General features: G+C 35.1%; 2 protein-coding genes across 4 annotated transcripts; one reads left to right on the top strand and one right to left on the bottom strand.

The window, feature by feature from the left end:
• Nucleotides 1-1226: 1226 nt before the first annotated feature.
• On the top strand, nucleotides 1227-7875 carry baalcb (BAALC binder of MAP3K1 and KLF4 b). 3 transcript variants are annotated; one of them, XM_077219379.1, is made up of 5 exons: nucleotides 1227-1911; nucleotides 2025-2127; nucleotides 4562-4976; nucleotides 6137-6327; nucleotides 6939-7875. In XM_077219379.1, the coding sequence occupies exons 3-5, from the start codon at nucleotides 4793-4795 to the stop codon at nucleotides 7104-7106; spliced, it is 543 nt and encodes a 180-aa protein (XP_077075494.1). In that variant the 5' UTR covers nucleotides 1227-1911; nucleotides 2025-2127; nucleotides 4562-4792; the 3' UTR covers nucleotides 7107-7875. The 3 variants fall into 3 exon arrangements, with proteins under 3 accessions (XP_077075494.1, XP_077075493.1, XP_077075495.1); XM_077219378.1 differs by having other exon boundaries at nucleotides 1252-1763; XM_077219380.1 differs by lacking the exons at nucleotides 1227-1911; nucleotides 2025-2127 and adding an exon at nucleotides 3565-3768.
• nme6 (NME/NM23 nucleoside diphosphate kinase 6) lies at nucleotides 6461-15098 on the bottom strand. Its single transcript, XM_077219381.1, has 5 exons — nucleotides 14645-15098; nucleotides 12288-12387; nucleotides 11826-11865; nucleotides 9596-9756; nucleotides 6461-9193 (listed from the first exon to the last, which is right to left on the bottom strand). The coding sequence occupies exons 1-5, from the start codon at nucleotides 14720-14722 to the stop codon at nucleotides 9045-9047; spliced, it is 528 nt and encodes a 175-aa protein (XP_077075496.1). The 5' UTR covers nucleotides 14723-15098; the 3' UTR covers nucleotides 6461-9044.
• Between the last annotated feature and the right edge of the window lie 4540 nt (nucleotides 15099-19638).

Raw genomic sequence — 19638 nt, forward strand, 5'->3', positions numbered from 1 at the left:
TAGGAATTCATATTTTTAATCAAGGAGCATTAAATTGGTCAAAAATCAGTAAAGACTTTTTACATTGCTACCAAAAATGTATTTTTGTAATTCTGTTCTTTTAACATTTCTATTCAAAGAATCCTGAAAACAATGTATCACAATTGTAACAAAAATAAGAAGCACCACTGTTTTCAACATAATATATAAGAAATGTTACTTGAGCAAAAAAAAAAAGAAAAAAAAAGAACTTAATATTTGATTCTGCACTGCCCCCATCTGGTGAAAAAAGCCTAATATAACCAGGACTCATATAACTGCTATGCTCACTTAGCCTTTTACTGGCTGTGTGGTGAATTTTAAAACCCAGTTAAATTGTTTCCCATCAGCATTTTATGGCATATTTTAGTGTTGCAGGTTAAAGAGATTAATAAATGGTTTACCACATTTTGCCCTTTATTGTTCACAGATGTCTAGGTCAGTGTTCTAACACATTCATTGATTTGTTTTTTTCCAAAACAGAACAAACTCATAAAAGAGCTGAGATATGAATGTAATATACTTTCAGACAGATGTTTGATGACTATAACACTGTAGCTAACTTATATCCTTTAGTTTTCTACTTTACACAATCATTATCAAAGCACATTGGGGTCATTAATGGGATATGATTTTTATAAATTATTTTTATATAGGTTACAAAATACATTCAAACATACATATTCTTACATAGTCAGTCTCACTACATGTAGAGATATGGGCAACCAGAAATGACTGATAGTTTGTAATGGTTGTTGCTATTATAATAAAACGGGACATAGATCAGCTTTTTTGTCTTTATTTTCTCTTTGGCTACTGAAGGAAAACACTGTTAGTTGCCAAATTTCTAATACAGCATTAAACTATTCTGTCTTATTTTCTTTCCCTTATTTTTGTCAAGTGCGGGCGAAGGAACATAAAGGAGCTGGGAGAAGTGGATCTTGATATCAGCCGTTTTATTAGTCTCATAAAAGGGGGCAGGAAAAAAAGTCCATTGGGGGAGGGACAGGAGGAAGAGTCTATGGAGAAGTGGGAAAAAGAGTCCTTGGAGGAACAGGAGAAGCCCACGGGGAGTTGGCAGAGGGAGAGACCACAGAGCAACCCAGATAAGGACTTGGAGGAAGACCCACAGTGAAATGGAGGGAGGAGCCAGGGAGCAACCCACATCTGAGCCATGGGTCATAAAGTCCACGGTGGAACCAATGGAGGGAGGAGCCTTTGGTGTGTGCCTATGTGGAACCAAGGGGACTTCCAACAGAGGTGGAGCCGTGAGAACTGGAGACCTGGGCTGAGCCGAGGGGCCGAAGACACAGGGTGACACCGCAGGTCTGGAGGGCCAAGGCAGAGCTGTCGGCCCATGGGACCGAGGCAGAGAGGGGGGCTCGGAGGATAATGGCGGAGCCAGAGGGAAAGTGGAGCCCGATTGCGCCAAAGGGGAGGAGGGCTGAGGCGTAGCCAGAGGTCTGGAAGGGACGAAGGATGAGCCAGAGGGATGAGTGAGCCCGGCGGAGCCAGTGGGATGACTTTCCATGGTGGAAATGAGGGACCATAGAGCCCAAGGTGGATCCAATGGATCAAAAGGCTGAGAGTCATGTGTTTGGGGGCCTGGGGGTCCATACACCAACGTGGGGCTAAAGACCGGGAAGCCAGTTGCCAGATTTCTACTCCATTATTCAAATATCTGTCTTCATTTTCTCTCCCTCATTTTTTTCACATGTAGGCCAAGGAAGATGGAGCAGGGAGAGGTAGATCTTAATATCAGTCGTTTTAACAAACGAGTGGCATGAAACATAGGAAACAAGGAAAAGTAAACTAAAAGTCCATGGATACAAACATATACCTTACAAATTTGTTCCAAACCTATTGTCATGGAACAGAAGAATGCAGACACCGGTAACATCTGAACAGTTTATTGAATAACACACATGAAGTTAACAGGCGACTCTCTGGATAGCAGATTGTTATGGTGATACTGGCATGTGAGTGACAGGTCTTTTCTGTTGCAGGTTGAGTTGAGAAATGACTGGAAGTCAGGACTGAAGGAAAAGGGACTGAAGTCAGGCAGATGAGGATACACAGAAGATGACGGATAGGACAGTTCGATGCACGGTAGGTAACCCAAAGGTAGTCAGGTGGAAGTTCAGTGTTGAACGACGAGACAAGACATCTGTGATGAGGAGCGTGACTGATTATGTTGGGAGATAATGAGCCAGAGCATGGATGATGAGTGATTATCTGTGGCATGTGTGATGATGACTGACTGAGTGCAGGTGGGGACCAGAAAGGATGCTGTGCAAGTGCTGTTCTGGTGACTGGGCTGGTGATCTGACTCCTTTAATTTGTTGAACACAAAAGAAGATATTCTAAACCAAACAGTTTTGGTTACCATTGACTCCTATTGTCTGAAAGAACCAAAAAAAAAACTTAAAATATTCCACCCCACAGAAGAAAGTAAGTCGTACAGATTTGGAACATGAGACAATTTTAATTTTGAGTGAACTATCATGCTAATGTGCTGGTTTAAATATAATAACCTAAATGAATCATTCCTATTATTATTTAATTATAGATGTATCGTGAGCTTAGAATTATACAGTTCTATCTCCGTTTAGGGTAGTTCTGAGATATTGAGCATCAAAGTTTTTAAATCCCTGCTATTTTGTGAGATGGAACCTTTTTATTTTATTAATAACAACTAACCTAATATTTTTTTTACAAAAATAACACCACACAGGCATTAATAAACACCTAATGGATAAGAGTATGTCAAAAACTCAATTTCGACCAAAAGTGGAGATAGAACCATATAATTCTAAGCTCACGGTATATAATTGATTATTTAAAATATTTAATGGCCAAAAATTTTGATATTTTCATGATGGGTATTGTCATATTTTGATCACTTTATTTAAATAGGTGAAAGCAAAAGAGATAGGGCACACATTAGTACAAGTAGCCACTTTTCTTTACTTTTCTTTACAAACTAAATAGCGAAGCAATGAACAAATGGTTATTAATAGCTGAAACCTCCAGTGTTGCACATTACAGTCATACCAATTATTCATCTAAATAGCATTAGGAATGCATTTGCCATTATCAAAAAGGCAGATCCTTTAGAAATAGAATCAAATGTTGATCCACCGATAGTGCAATTTCCTGTAAATGTCATTAATTCATATGAAATGGACCTCATGCTGCACACTAACAGCAGCAAATAACAAACAGCTGCTTACAAAGGAGAGCAGTAACCCATGACGCAAAAGTGCAATTTTCTTGATTTTAGAAGTGTAAACTGTAGAAGTGCACAATAATTTTGTCTTAAATAACAAACATCCCATTGTATGTCTTCAGTCTGAAGAGAGGAAGGAATATCACAAGTGAATTTAAGCTGCATGGGTCAACAGGGGTGGATTTTTAAGTGGCATGACAAATGTTCAAAATCACTTTGTACCACACATAGACTACCTCGTTCATCTTAGCCAAAAGATGGGAGGGTCAGCACCATTCACATCAGGAGAGAGAGAGAGAGAGAGAGAGAGAGAGAGAGAGAGAGATAGAGAGAGAGAGAGAGAGAGACATGGGGGAGTGTCATCATCATTCAGTGTTTGGGTTTTTTTTTTCTTTTTTTCGTCGCGATAGAGCTCCTCTACGAATTTTGGAAATTATGTTTTAAAAAGAGTAATAAATATTGTGAACGGATACCGAAGAAAACTGTTCTACTCTTGACTCTGATTCATCTGTCGACTTAAGGTAATATCAAAAAATGTTGTCGCGTGAAAGACCACAAGCAAGGCATTCAGCACATTTGAAGCACTGAATCTACATGTTTGCCTACCGCATACTAGGAAAATGCATGTTTCTGCACATTATTATGTTCTCCGTATGAGAGGAGCGCGCCGTCACCACAGCAAATACGACACAATAATGTAGGCTAATAAATTATCAATCGATTAATGATTGCATGACTGGGGAAACTAACTCTACATCGCTTAAATTAAATTAGGAATCTATTCTGAATATAGTTTATTGGTTTCTTTATTATTTGGACCAGAGGCAATTTTAAACTCGTCTTTGTTTACATCATGTGCGTATTGCGATGGCTGAACTACTCAATTTGGATACGGGTTAATACATCTTATTTCCTATTCAAATATCACTCATTAAGGTTAATTGACGCGTTACGCGTAATTTCTGAAGCCAAATATATAAATACAACAAGAAGAAAAAAGGTTACCATTTATTTTAAGGTGTCATTGTTACAGTGTAATTAAGTTGGCTACTGAGTAATATTAATGAACAACATGTAGGCTACTTAGGCCTAGGCTACTACAGGGTTAGGGTTTGGTTGAGGGTTAGTTGCATGCAATTATGCATAATTGACTGTTATTGCTATATAGCCTATGTAGCCTACATGTAACATAGACACTGTAAAATTAAGTGTTACCAAACTTTTTTTAATCTTAATTCATTAATTATATTACTTTAACTTTGAAATAAGGGATTGGGATCACAACAAACAGGCTATTCTTTTTTTCTTCCACAGAATTAGTCCCAGATCTCAATGTTTGCTTGACCTGACACCTGACCAGTACTGATTTGTGCAACAAAATGATGGTGAAATGGGTTGTTGATGCTAAATGACATAACATTTATGGCTTGAAAGAAGATGCCAATGACTCGTGCAATGAACACCATTTTTCCATTTGCCATTCGGGAGGTATTCTAATGGACCTAGAATCCAAGGCTGTGTAGGTGTGGATTTGTCTTTGACATAATGGGTTGTGGAGGCTCCAGGACAGATGTGTTGGAGCCAAGATATATGGAGAGCTGGACCAAAGAGACAGAGTCCACTTGGCTGGCAAGCACAGACACAGACATCCCCCTGTCCTCCATCCAGAGCATCCCCTCAGAAAACTCTTCAGAGACGGGCTTCCCATCCGAGAAAACTGCCAACCTTGGTGAGAATGGACTGAGATCATACTTTGAGGCGTTTTTAAAAGGTTTTGAAAATACACAAATCTGCATTACGCCTATGTCTTAATATTTAAGTTAAATATCTCATTTGACCTTAGACACCCCAGTTTAATGCATTAAAACCTTAATATGATATTTCCTTCTCAAAAGGACAGGAAAGTGTTGCGAGTCTGCTGTTGGTGTGCTATTCATGTAGGCCTCTTGTTGCCATGGCGATGGTTGAATCCCTTCAGTACTTCAGTGCAACAGTATGAGCAAGGATAAACACAATAAGCAGTACTTATCTCTTTGTGCAGAACTGTTACACTTGGAGCAGCTGCAGTAATTCAATTATAATATTAAAATAAACTGATAGCTTATTATTAAAATAGATAACATGGCATTGACTACCACCATTGACTATGACTACTACATGTTTTACGTGTATTATGTGTTTTACGTGTATTTATTGTCTGTAAGGGCAGCTATTACTATGCACTACGCACTTTTGAGTCCATGACAAATTTCCCCTAGGGGACAATAAAGTATATTCTATTCTATCTAATCTATTTTATACTAGAGTAAATTACTAGAGTAATTCATCTAGGTCTTCTTTTGTTTCAAGATTTTTAGCCCTGTAAGCAAGACATCAGTATATATATATATATATATATATATATATATATATATATATATATATTAAACTTATTTGAAAGAAAAAAAGTCTTATTTTATGTCTACTGTTGTTTTTCATCAAATTAATGTATTCTTGCTGAATAGAAGTATTCATTTTCTTTCTTTAAAAAAAAAGAAAAATTAACTTAAACCAAACTACTGAATGGTAGTGTATCACTGTTTACACAAAAATATTATTCAGCTTCAGCAACAGTTTCAATATTGATAATAATAGTAAATGTTTCTTGAGCATTAAATCAATCATCATATTAGAATGATTTCTGAAGGATCATGTGACATTGAAGACTGGAGTAATGATGCTGAAAATTCAGCAAAGGAATAAATTACATTTTTAAATATATTTAAAAAAATGATTGTTGGATGGACAGATGGATCCGATTGTGAAATATTTCTGATATGATGATCACCATTACAGTGATTTTGTTAACTAAAGAATGAACAACTTCCATATTTGTATTTGATTCATTAGATCTCTTTGATGATGGGCTGCCTGATCCGGGTCAGGCATATCTGAAAGTGTGTTCTGCTATGTCTGAGGTGGGACTGAATGACATGAAAACTGGCACCACCCCTGTAATACTCTCTTCTCAAGAGCAGGAAGTGCTGTCGTCTTCTGCGACCACAGTGCAGAAGAGAAGTGTGTTGCGAACTGAGGAAATTGTTAAGTATTTTTATTCAAATTAATGGTTTAGTGCAATCTTCTGCACCTATGTGTGAACAAGACACTGTAACATAATCAGTGTTTCCAACTTTTTCAGTTTTATGTACCCTTTCATTTACACCACACCTGAAATTATCGTTCATTTGATTTAAGCAGGCTTTATTACAGTATTTCACTTTTAAACAACAAACAATTTATTAGCACATTAAAAATAGACTTGTAGCTTCCTTTGACATTAATGAGACATTTGAGCTTGTTTGGCTTTCACATTTTTTTGACAGTTCAGGGTGACATTTTAGAGAAACCATTTCTGAAATAAAATATGTTTATATGACCATTTGTTTATTTATATGAGAAATTACTGGTTCTCTAATGGCTATATGGTTCCATAAAGAAGTTAGCTACATCAATTGAACCTTTCCATGGCACAAAGGGTTCTTTAAAGTTCTCTAAAAAAGGTGGTTATTTTAAGGACTGTTCACTGAAAAGTTCTTTGGGGAGAGTGTAGGTTTCAGGAATTGTGAAAGCAACTGAGGGAAAACAGTAGTAAAATGTTAAAAAGATTTAGTAACTGTCATGTCTGATAATCTTTCTATGTCATCTTCATTAGACAAAATGGCAGGACAACAGGATGTCCACCAAACAAGTGACCATTACTGTGACTCAAAGTATACGGCAAGTGGACAAGGGTGGGAAGATCAAGGAGACATCGCAAACCACCTATGAGGTCATGAAACCGGTGGATTGTCTTATGGCAGTTGACTCAGTGCCTCAATGAGATGGATACGCAAGACCTCATGAAGATTGTATCTTGGTGAAGATCTCATGGACCAAAGAAGTAAAAAGCAGGGATGACCTAAATGAACAAGTTCATCTGTGCTTTATCAGTGATTACCAGGTTTCATTCAAGGGTCATTTGATTGTTTGTTTCATCATTCAGTTACCTTCTTCTTTAATAAGGTTTATTTTTATGTACATTTTTCCTCTGTAACGTCTCTGCCATAATGTTCTCTTTTTTTTCATTTGCTGATGCCAACAAAAAGAATCTTAGTAAAAGCATTTGCTGTACATACACTGGAAGCACCGGATAGATCAGGAAGGGTAATCGAGAGGTGGACACTTGACTCGGCTTACTGAATGATTTGTGAAAAGTGTAACAAATAAATATTTTACTTTGTTTAAAAACAAAGGAACAAGGTGTATGTTTAAGTAGTTTGTTTTTTGAAGTTGTTGCATTGCTTCAATGTTGATTTTAGATTTGAAAATCAGGTTTTTTTGTATATCCCGAACACTTACTACCACACAATTGTTGCCTTCAAACAGTTATGCTTTTCTTTTTTCTTTACAAGAAAAAACATTTGTTCAAAACCTAATTACAGTTCCTGTAGCAAGCTAGCACTTTACTGTAAAAAGGGTAGTGTGCAAGAATAAGAACCTCTGTTCCATTGTTCCAATACTGTTTGATGCATCACTGCTTTACTGACTGGAAGATGCTGTTTGAGTTATTAAATATTTATTGTGGTGCTTTGAAAGCGCATAGTAACTTCTACTGTATCCTAACCTTTCTCTTGGTCCAGTCTCAGAATGAATTGGTAACACTTTACAATACAAAGGTTCTATATATTAACATTAATTCATTAGGTAATATGAACTTACAATGAAAACAATACTATTGTTTCAAGTTGTAAATAATAACATTAGGTACCCTTTTGACATAGTTTAATATTAAGTATTCAAATCTATGTTTTTATTTAATCATATTTTCAAAATGTATTTATTAAAATTCCTTAAAATCAGCATTGATTCAGTTAATTTTGAACAACATTGTATTTAATCAGTTAAAAAGTATGTACAGTTCAAATATGGCTAGCTGTGGAACAAACAAGCTTCAATTAGTTAAAATGTGTGAGATTGGTTTACATTTTAAAAATGGATCTATTAATGATAAATGCATACATTTGGTAATTGTGTATTTAAAACACAATTTGGTTTAGTTTTATTAGTAACATTACATAAATCTCATTCTTATATGACTGTCAAATTTTATATGCATTTAAATCTTGAATATGTTTAGTCCTAAATATTGTTTAGATAATTGAATATGATGTACCTAAACTATCAATGAATATTTATAAATTAACATTTGCTTAAAAATGCATTGTTTATTAAGTTCTTAATACTTATAACTAATGTTAATTAATTTGAACCGTACAGTAAAGTATTGGCAGTTAATCTATAGAATAATGTAGTTGTCAGTATATTTTTCATTTATTTTGGGTGTTTACATAAATAGGAATCTCAAAACCACCCACTGTAAAGGGAATCTTTTGAGATTGTCCACTGAGCTTTGAACAATCATTATAGAATTGTATAGCTCTTGATTGGATTCAAATTGTCTTTGTTTCTTTTCTTTAATTTTTGAAAGGAATGTTTCAAAACCTTTTATTTATTTGTTTATTTTATGGTTACCTGAAAAGTCCACTTAATTGAGCTTAGGGTTTGCTACGCTGAGGAAAACATTTATTGATCTTTACTGCAAAGCTTACATATATAAAACACATACAAATTAATATAATGTTGGCAGAGCTGAAGTACATATATTTAGTAGTCACATAAGAGTAACATCAAAATAAATAATAAAATGCAGCAGAAGGGAAACATTAGGTGAAAGTCATATTCATGTAGCTGTGCAGAAGTGCCATCAGCCTAGAGATCATCACGTGCTCTGGAGAGTATGAATTTGTCTCTCCTCATTATATTCAGTAAGTCCCACCCTAAAACGTGGTTCCTCCATAACCATCCATTCATCTGCATTAAACTCTGGAAAGAAAAATGAAATCTCTCTCTTGGCTGATTCAATAGAATCTGAAAGAAAGAATAAAAGGCAATGCTGAATTATTAGTATTTAGAATTGTTAAGAAATGTGTCTTTATTTTATAAAACCGGAGATATAATTTAGGACATGGGGATATTGCAGAGTAATCCAGCCTTTAGTTGATCTGATCTAGGGGTGCCCAATCGTGTTCCTGGAGTTCTACGTACAGTACCTGCAGAGTTCAGATCAAACCCTGATCCAACGCACCTGTCTGTAATTAAAGTGCCCCTAAAAATCTTAGTAAGCTGGTTCAGTTGTGTCAGCGTTGGAGCTGAACTTTGCAGGAATGTAGATCTCCAGGAACAGGACTGGGCACCCCTGATCTAGTCTATTCACCTAGTTAACTTTTCAGTCTTGAAAACCTTCATCAAAACAGGTCCTTGTTACTCTACCTGAACCGTGAGTGGTGTTTCTGGTGTCAGTCAGCCCGTACTGGCCTCGAAGGGTGTCTGGTGAAGTGAAACGAGCTCTAAACACTTTTGTAGGACCCATCATCCCCCTCCAGTGAGTGATAGCGTCTTCCCTGGCTAGGACGTATGCTCTCATTGGGCCACTGTTGTGGGAATAAGAGTTCATGTGAATAGCAGGATTAAACAGAAAGCTGTGACAACCTTGTCTTTGCCTAGATGGATAAATAGAACTGAATTCAAACAGATTAGTGTGATAGTTTCTTCTATGATGTCAATAATACATACAGGCCTAGTCAATGTAGAGTAGTACAGACTTAGTGGCATTGTCCGCACACAAACGGAACAAAAAAATGTAGGAGTAATCAGTGGCTTAGTTTTAAATTAGTCTGACGTAGACTAAAATATGTGTGCGGCACTAATGTTTTATCTTCCACAGACAAAGACGTATTGAGGACAGGGTGCCATGGTAACATCGGTCTCGTCTCACTGTCCAAACTAGATCAACCGCTACATTAACAACCAGCATTGATGTCCTTCTCCACAGATCATATATCTGCATTAATTGTTCCCTTCATAAGAAAGAGGGGTAGTACAGAATACAGCATCAGTAGTATGGGGTTGGTCAGAATTTTTTTGAAAGAATGTTTTGGAGAGAATATCTGTAATAATGTGATACATTTGTACAGTTTAAAATAACTGTTCTCTATTTTAACATATTTTAAAAATGTAATTTATTTCTGTGATGGCAAAGCTGAAATTTCAGCATCATTCTGAAGGGGGTGGATTCTGGAATCCAATGCTGCTTCAATGTATATCTAATGAGTGATTATAATCAAGGTATTAATCTAAATATTACATGAGTTGAAGGACTTCTCTAGGCTTGTGAGATTTTACTTTGTTATAGAAGTTACCCGTGTGATTACTGAAATGTTCTTTTCATGTATTCTCTAATATCTGCATTTGATATCTGAATGCACTAACAGTGCTGGCTCATTTAGTCCGGCTTCCAGAAATGAAATATGGAAAATGTTTTGTTTGAGAAAGGTCTTCAACATGTGTTAAAACATATATCTGTTCTTCTAGCTCACCATGACGACTACAGGTCACAAGGGTCATTGAAACCAATAGTTTAAGTCTTTACTTTACTGCGTTAAACTAATAGAAAGAACGTTTTATCTTGATCTCCTGTTTATAGTTCGAACCTGGCCAAATCCAATCTTGGAAAAGCTGTGTGTCGGTTTGTGTGTTAGTCTTCTTGGTTACAGGTTAAGGAACAACTGCATTATTGGAGATTGGCTAAGTTGTTGTTCTGGACATGTGGCGCCCAGCAACCCAAATCTGCGACCTGGAAGGTCACGACATGCCTAACTTCAGGGTCCGAGTGTCAGCTGCATAATCGATGGAGATATGCTTGAGTCTAGCTGTATATGTGTGGAAAATTAGTATGTTTATCTCTTTCTGAGCCAATGAGAATCATTCAACCTGAAGCGAGGACGTATCTTAGACCTTGGTGAAGGGTATAACTGCTGTGATCTTTGTAACTGTAAGCGGGGCGGCCTACGAACTCCATGTGAGTCTTGAAGCTGACTTCTGCTGTTGAAACTGCAAACTGTCTTATTGACAGTCTAATTCTGAGAAGTAGTTTTTTTAAAGAGGCCTGGGCCAACAGGATCAACAGATAGAGAAATATTTTTGGCTGAAGTCATTTGTAATTGCCACAGAGGAACAACCGCCAAATACAAAGCCAAAATATACTATACTAAATGCTGGATCCATGTATTATATAAAACAAGAAATACAACTACAATACAATACACATTTTATTTCTGTAGCACATTTAAAACAAAGTGCTTTCCAGCATAATAAATACAATATAAGCAATTATATACATCCACACAAACAAGATTAAATCATGTTCACTCTAATCACATGTAAAAGTAAATCTAAAATAACGATTTGTTTTTTCTATTATTTAATGATCATTTGTGGTCTTTATTACTATACCTTACAGTTTTAAATTATTTAACCAATATATACAAATATGTCCACAAACCTGTAAATAATTGTATAAAATACTTTCTACTGGCTCCTTTGCAGATCTAGCATATCAAATAATTGTTTTGTTTTTTTACAAAATTATTATTAGCCTAGAACTTTGCGTTGCATTGTAGGCACTTTTATGGTTAGTGAGAAAATGATAATAAACCTTTACCTTGACATGAATTCAACCAGTCTTTGATAGAAAAATCGTCCTGTAAAATAAAAACAGGGATGATAACAAAAAACCTGCTGACTGTTTTGATATGTCTTTTTATCAGTTTATCCACTGGGACTGAACCAACAAAGGTGATGTGGTTTATGCAGCAGATTTTGCTGCAGTCTGTTGACATGGTCTGGGCAAGCTTTTGCACAGATAATACAGACATCTGAATGTGAGGCAGCTGATTTTCTTTGGAAGCAGGATATGATAAGCTGAGACTGAGTAACATGTTCTCTCTCCACATGTTGTCGCAACATTATATCTTGTGTGAAGCCTTTACTATGACTCATCCTGTTTAAAATCACACATCACATAGACACCCACCCACGCATGTACTTAACCATTCAATCTGTTACAAACACAGGCCATTTTCATTCATGCAGTGCATTTCATAGAAAGGAAGACCTTTTCTACCTGCATGTTCAGAATAAAACTTTTCTGAATCTTTTGTCCTCCACATCAGATCTTTCTTTCTGATTATAATGAAGTTTTCGAGAATCTTCTGATGAAGAGCCTGAAAATAAAAGAAATAATATATTAAAAATGTTGTTGTGCTCCAATGGCCATCTGCATCTCTTTAAACCAAAACCATTTCATCTTTTCCCTCAGCAACAAGATGACAAAGGATCTCAGCAAAAAAAATTATAATAATAATAATAATTTAGAAATGTAATCTCCCAAAATAACAAGGGTAAAGGCTGAGTGATGAAAATATATCTCAGACTAATGAAAACAAAAACATTTAATTTAGAATCTGCTGGTGTAAATTAAAGCAGTCTGGGCTTCAGCTTTAAAACCATGTTGCATGAGGAAATGGTTGCTAATTAATGACAACTTTATCTCTTTGAAGCGACAGACAGAGGAAATTAAATCAGGTGAGACTGGGTTGTTTCAATAGTAAAGACAAATTATTATGTAGTCTTAAGCCTCACATGCTATCCATCTTTCTTCAATAAAAGAGTAACATTCCACAGGATGTGGAGTCCAGGGCTAGTTATCACACTTGTTGTTCGGAATATATACTGTATATAAAATAGTTATTAATAAGTTATTACTTAAAGTACCACCTAAGATTTATAGATTTAAAAATATTATATAATATAAGTTAACAAAACATTTGCATGACCACAGTTCTCTGATATTAATTGCTCACATGGCATGCAGGTGAACATAAAATATTTAATCTTTTTTATTGTTTCATTTTAATTGATTTTATTTTCATTTTAAATAAAATAAAATCAATTAAACTTAAGCTTTTTATCAACTCATGAACCCCAGTTTGGGAAACCCTATCATGTTAGAACAGCCCAATTAAGGGCTTTTCAAGAAATTTAAAACAGTGAAACAACATGAAACATATGGTAACAGAACTATCAAACTACTGTTATTTTGTAATAGTTTACCCAAAATAAAAAAAATGAATGATATTCATTCTTTCGTGGAACATAAAAGATGATATTTTGTTAGTGCTTTTTGTTCATAGGTCACCAGAAGTCAATCGTCACCAAAACTGTTTAGATACAAACATTCTTCTTTCATTTTCCAGAAGAAAGTAGCCTAAATCATGTTTGGAACCACATGAGAGTAATTAATGACGCCATTTTCATTACCACAAACACAGCAAAAAAAGAAACGTCCTCTTATATTTGTTGAGAATTTATTTGTTAGAAGACTATTTAAAAGAATAGTTACGAAAGTTACGATTAATAAGTTAAAATGAATAAGTTATCATTTAATATACAACACTAAGATTAACAGTTCATCTTTCATATTCATATGTGGTTAAAAACATTCTATGTAATTATGATTTGTGAATTGACTTCATTTCCCAAGAGGCATTGAGCAATGGAAAAGGCACGTGATGATGAAAAGTTTGTTGGTGATTTGCAACAGTCTTCTTGTGAACGATTAGCTGAACAAGCGCGCTATATTTCACTTTGTTTCCTTTTTTTCATTAAACATCAAAAACTAAGCAACGTCTCATCGTCATTCCTAGTCTATAAGACGATAAATGTACAACAATATTCAACTGCTTATTTCCAACAAATTGCTTAACATGTGTATATTTTTGTATTACTGAACATAAAAAGATCAACATAAACATAACCTAAACACGTTTCACAGACATTTAATGAACATAAATGGAACAATGAGTCCCTGAACAAAGTAAAAAAATCTAAAAAAATAGCAGTCAGTATTTGGTGTGGCACTAGCTGCTTTAAGTCTACAGTGAATCCTCACTGACTGCAGCAGATTTACCAGTTCTTACTCTCAGATGTTATCCAACTCTTCTACCAAGGCAGTGAAGGCACTTCTCAAACGAGTCTGGGCGGAAATCTGGTTATGTGTGGTTTGGCACTGCAAAAACGATCACTTGTCCTTCCTGTCTCCCTATCTTAGATGTCTTACATTATGGACATTGCAGTTTATTTTTCCTGGTGTTTTTCAGAGTCAGTAGAAAGGTCTCTTTAGTGTCCTAAGTTATTGTGACTTTAATTGTCTACCACCTATAAACTGTTAGTGTCTTAATGACTGTTCCACAGATGCATGTACAAACAATGTGTATGGTTCATTCAACAAGCATGAAAAACATTGTAAACGTTTCCAATAAAATCTGTAAAGCTTATTTGAATTTGACTAATTTATCTTTCAAATAAGGTATCCTGAAAAGGGACGTTTAGTTTTTTGCCAATGCCATTTAATATTTATTTAAATATTTATATGATCGGACAGGTGTTCATTAAACAGCTGCAATATCATCATTATCTCACCTCCAGAATGAGCGGATGGGCCACAGCATCTGGTTTGACGACCGCGAGGGTGAGCTGCAGTGCCTTCACACAGCGCATGCTTTCGATGGCTTCAATTTCCAAATGTTACATCTACTAAAAGGCATTAATGGGCTTATATCTTCCCCGTGTTTGGTCTCCGGATCGATCTATGGTGTATAGTCACACGCTAACCAGCAGATCTAAACATACATGAGTGCTCGTGGACACTTCACTGCGCAGTTCAGACCTTAATGTGTGGTGCAACAATATATATTTACTAATACAATGTACACGTTCCACCCAAAAAAACGTTCGATGTATCAGTTGGTGGTAAATTTGTTTTCAAAGTAAACACAGTTCGAAAAACACAGCTCGATTTAAAAACTGTACGAGCTCCGTGCTGTGGGTTGTATGGGCGCCGCCATCTTGCCCAGTAGTAAACATAGGAAGTATCAGAGCGCGCAGCTGCTCAGGAAAATTTCAAGTGTCTGATATTCAAATGCGTTGTTGTCAATAAATCTACAAAGAATAAAACAACATCAACACAATGGCTAATATTCTATTTTTAACAAAGCAAATAAAACCTCGAATATAAAGTTTGTTAACTATGCTTGTTTAAAGACATAAGATCAATGTGCTGTTCCTTTTCTTTTTTCCGTCATATAAAATATTATTAGATTTGGAGCCAGCTTACAGGTGTAGAAAAGACTTTTAGATGGCAGGATCATTATTTTATTTGTACATGCACAGATATTGGTATGTTTATTTTCAAAATATGTTTGTTGACTTTGGCAATCTTTGTTGCATAGGCTATTTTCCAATGGTGACATTTCAAAAATGGGAAAACGCACTTCTTTTTTTTTTCTTTTTTTTTTTTGCCTGAAGTTCGCATGCCTGTAAGAGTATTATTAACGAGATCTTAATATCCTTTTAGATTTTGGTTCTTAACAAACTTTTCTTTTGGAATCCATATTTTATGGCCCTGTGGTTCAAATCCAAGAAATATTGGGATCTCTAAGAGTAAATAGTTAAATTATAGGCCTACACATTTTCAGTCAGTGGTTAAAAACCAAATATGGTTTACTTTAGGCCTATAGCTGATTCTTTTTTCTTTCTTTCTTTCTTTGAAAGAGGACAAGCTGAAAAACAAATAATGTTGAAATTAGTAGGCTATCTTGTTAATTCATGTGCCCTTGTATGTGCCCTATACAATTCATGTGCCCCTTTATATGTTAGGAGTTTGTGCAGGATCTGACATAAAATATGATCCCAAAAAAATCTATTTGATGACTTATTTCCTTAAAGGGTTGGTTCACCCAAAAAAAAAAAAAAAAAAATCTTAATTTGTGTTCCGAGGATGACCTAAAGTCCTACGGGGCTGGAACAACATGAGGGTGAGTAATTACTGACAGAATATCCATTTTTGGGTTAACTATCCCTTTAACACGGATGTGGCTACACCACATATATTTGTACATATATACTTTTTTTTTCGCCTTCATTCGCCATTGGCTTTTGGCTTGCTTAGTTGGGGATATTTAACATTTAATTTTGAATTTAACAATACTATTACACCTCTATTTTTCTGTTATCTCTGTAAAGCTGCTTTGAAAAAAACTGTATTGTAAAAGCGCTAGATAAATGACTTTAGGTGACTTGACTTGACATATAGCCTATAGTATATTACTTTTTATTGTCACATGTCACAGCTCCAGGCTGCAGCAAATAGACCTTAATGTAGAATCCTTGATTTTCACATACACATTATCCTTTGTTCATTTGTCAGTCGGTGTAATTATGCCAGTTTTGACCTATTTGCCCCAACTTTACCCTGACCACCACCATGGCTCGCACACATTCATTCAGTTTTGAATGAGTTTGCTGACACCAGTTGGACCAACACATATCCCATTTTGACACCGTGTCTGTTTCATGTCGGTCTTTTAAGGATGGGGTCAGAGGTGCATTTCCTGCCATATGACCATTTGGTCTGCTGTTTAATAATATCTAATATTCAATTACTGAAATTGTAGCCTACTTTTGATTGGAAAAAGATATAGAGTTTATATATATATATATATATATATATATATATATATATATATATATACATATATATATTCACAGCAAAGACAGAAATCTCTCAGGAAAAACGAAAAAAGTACATTTGAAATTACTCATATAGATAAATATCATATGTTTTTCATATGTATTTATCTTTATCCAAAGAGTCATTTTGAGCATCTTTGTGGGACAGGGAGCTGTTTACCTCTCAATTGCTAGCACTTGTTTTGACATCTGAAATGCGAGTGTCCTTTGACCTTTTCTATTCCCATGCTTCACAGAGCAGCACCAGACTCTCACAGACAGCTGTATCAACCTCAGCGGGAGCAACTGTCATACCTAAGGAAGGACAACACTTTTAATGCTGAAGAATTATGGCGTGCCTTGACCAACTCCATTTTTAAATGTGCATTGATGTCATTCACATTAGACAAGATGCCATCACATGTATCATAAAACAATGTATTTCTGTCAACATTTACCTATTTAATTCCAAAATGAATTTCTTTCTTATGTGGAAGAAGATATTTATTTAAATGATTATTAAATGAAGTGTTTTGTCCATCATGCAATAAAAAAGTCAGTGTGATTCAAAACAACATTTGACCCCATTAACTTTCATTAAACAAAAAACAGACATTTATGCAAAATAGAACATGAGGAACTTAACAATATGCTAACATTTATATTAATAATTTGGTACAATGTATTTATTGTATATACATGTTCTTACATTAGCCTATATGTATATTTAATTTTTTTTTAAAAAACCTACCCGTCCTTATGGACACAGTAAGCACATTGCTCCTAACAATTTTATTTAAGTACATAGTAGTTAAAGACATCTCATATAAAGTGGGACCATTTAGCGCCCTATGAAATCTATTTTATTTTAGTTTTTTCTGCCCAAATTCCATGTTTTCCTTTTAAATTGTTCTGGATTCTGTTTTAACTGTTTATTTCAAAAATCAAAAAGGATGTCTAATAAATTGAATTCATAAATCTTCAACAATTATTAATTTATTACAATTTTACCAATAATAGTACCCAAAGAAATGTTGTTGTTTTTTTCAGAAATCATGTGTTGTCAGTTTACATTACATTTCTAGATTCTGTGTTAAAAAAATATTATCAAAAATTTTGGTAATCAAATGAATGCATAACACTTTAACAATTTAAATAATCTTTTAAAATCAAATTAAAATTTAATTTGAATAATTGCTTTCATATTTTGGCAAACAAAGTACTGCACAACAGAGGTTTAAATTAAAGGTTTTAATATTATTCCTTAAAAATATTACTATTATTATTGCTTCTCGAGGTACATTCTGTACAATAGTAGTTAAACCAAGTTACATGGGACCGAGCATGAGTTCAAAACCTAGCCTTCATCTGCCAAAAAAAATCTTGTGTCTGTGTAATAGAAGGAAATTATTTGTCAACAACAGTAGTAAGGACTAATTTGGGGGAAAACATAAAAACTGTGATTAGATGTTTAATAAGCTCCAATATCATCATTTCTATGCTATTTAATTTGAGGAGAAGTAACCCAAAAAGATTATGCCTATCTGTTTCAAATCCTGTGCTGTGCATCTGTGTCCTGAGAATCAGCTGTTAAATTTGCACTTGCTGAAAAATTATACGTCAGCCTCCGGAAAAAAAGTGAGCTAAATGACCTCTTAGAATAAACTTAGATGCTGCTGCTCTAGTGACAGAGAGGAACAAAGTTATTAGCACTGTGGGGCCCAGCTTGACTGCCAGTGTTAAAAATAAATGGAGCGGTCAGATTTGGAGCTTACGTTCTTCTCGAACACTGAGCATTCTCCCTCTCTCGTTCTCTTTTTTTCCAGTTGACCCAAGTGAACACTTGCTTTGTATTGTTTCCGTAGAGCATTAAATACACACCCTTACAATTGTTTCACAGCCTTCATGGGATTAGCTACTGAAAATGACAACCAATCAGTTTCAATTCTTATATTTCTTGAATGAAATATAACGCATGAAACAGTAAAACATTCACGATAATGGGGAATTACAGCAGATTCGTAGCTTTAGAAGTAAAAATATCTTCACTGACAGGTGTATAATAACCTGATGGCATATGTTGTAGTCCTCAGTAATGATGTAGATGGAAATGTCTAATTTGTTACTGTCATGTGCAGCCATAGGAAGCAGTAATTGTTGAGCATGCATGGCGCTATTCCTGCAAGAGCAATGCTGTTGGCTATTTGTGGTGGTTTAATGCTGTTAAAAGGGTGCAGAGTGTTGGGTTTCAGAGTAAGCCTCTTCTCTGGCCTGAGGTCTCTGTGAATAGAGCTGGGTCTCCTGTTGCCTGGGCTTCTTTTAGAACACAGGTGCTGACTTCAGGGGTACTGGCATGCTTGTTGCAGGGGAAAATGCACCAGATCTCTCCCATTTCCTCCATAGAACTAGGTCGGGGTTCGTGATGTGGACGGATCAGTCTTGAAATCGCGTGGTCATCAAGGCACTGTTAGTTATTTCATCTGCTAAATCTACTCATCCACTCATAACTTATAAGTAGATATGAATATTCATATGTTTATTGTAAAATTATGGCTATTATTGGTTTAAACAAATATGTAGTACATGACGTGATTAGTAATTTGTAAGATTTAGTGAAATAATACAATATGTATATATAAATATTCTCTCTATATTCACTCTATATTCATTCTTATTTTAAACTCTATAGCACTGTAAAATCCAACAGTGATTCTAAACTTTTTAACTCAATTGTAAAAAATCTAGTAATATGTTGGCTACTATTCACACACTATGCTTTGTTTACTCAGAAAACCCAAGTAAAGATTAATTGATTAGTTTGAGTGTGTTTTTTGTGGTGGGGAAAATCTTAATGGACTTTTAACTCATTTCCCCCACTTCTGCAGTTATTTCTCTCTGTTTGCATT

The sequence above is a fragment of the Siphateles boraxobius genome, unplaced genomic scaffold (assembly GCF_051911475.1).
Source record: "Siphateles boraxobius isolate OS27281-9 unplaced genomic scaffold, OSU_SipBor_1 8, whole genome shotgun sequence".
Taxonomy (NCBI): domain Eukaryota; kingdom Metazoa; phylum Chordata; class Actinopteri; order Cypriniformes; family Leuciscidae; genus Siphateles; species Siphateles boraxobius.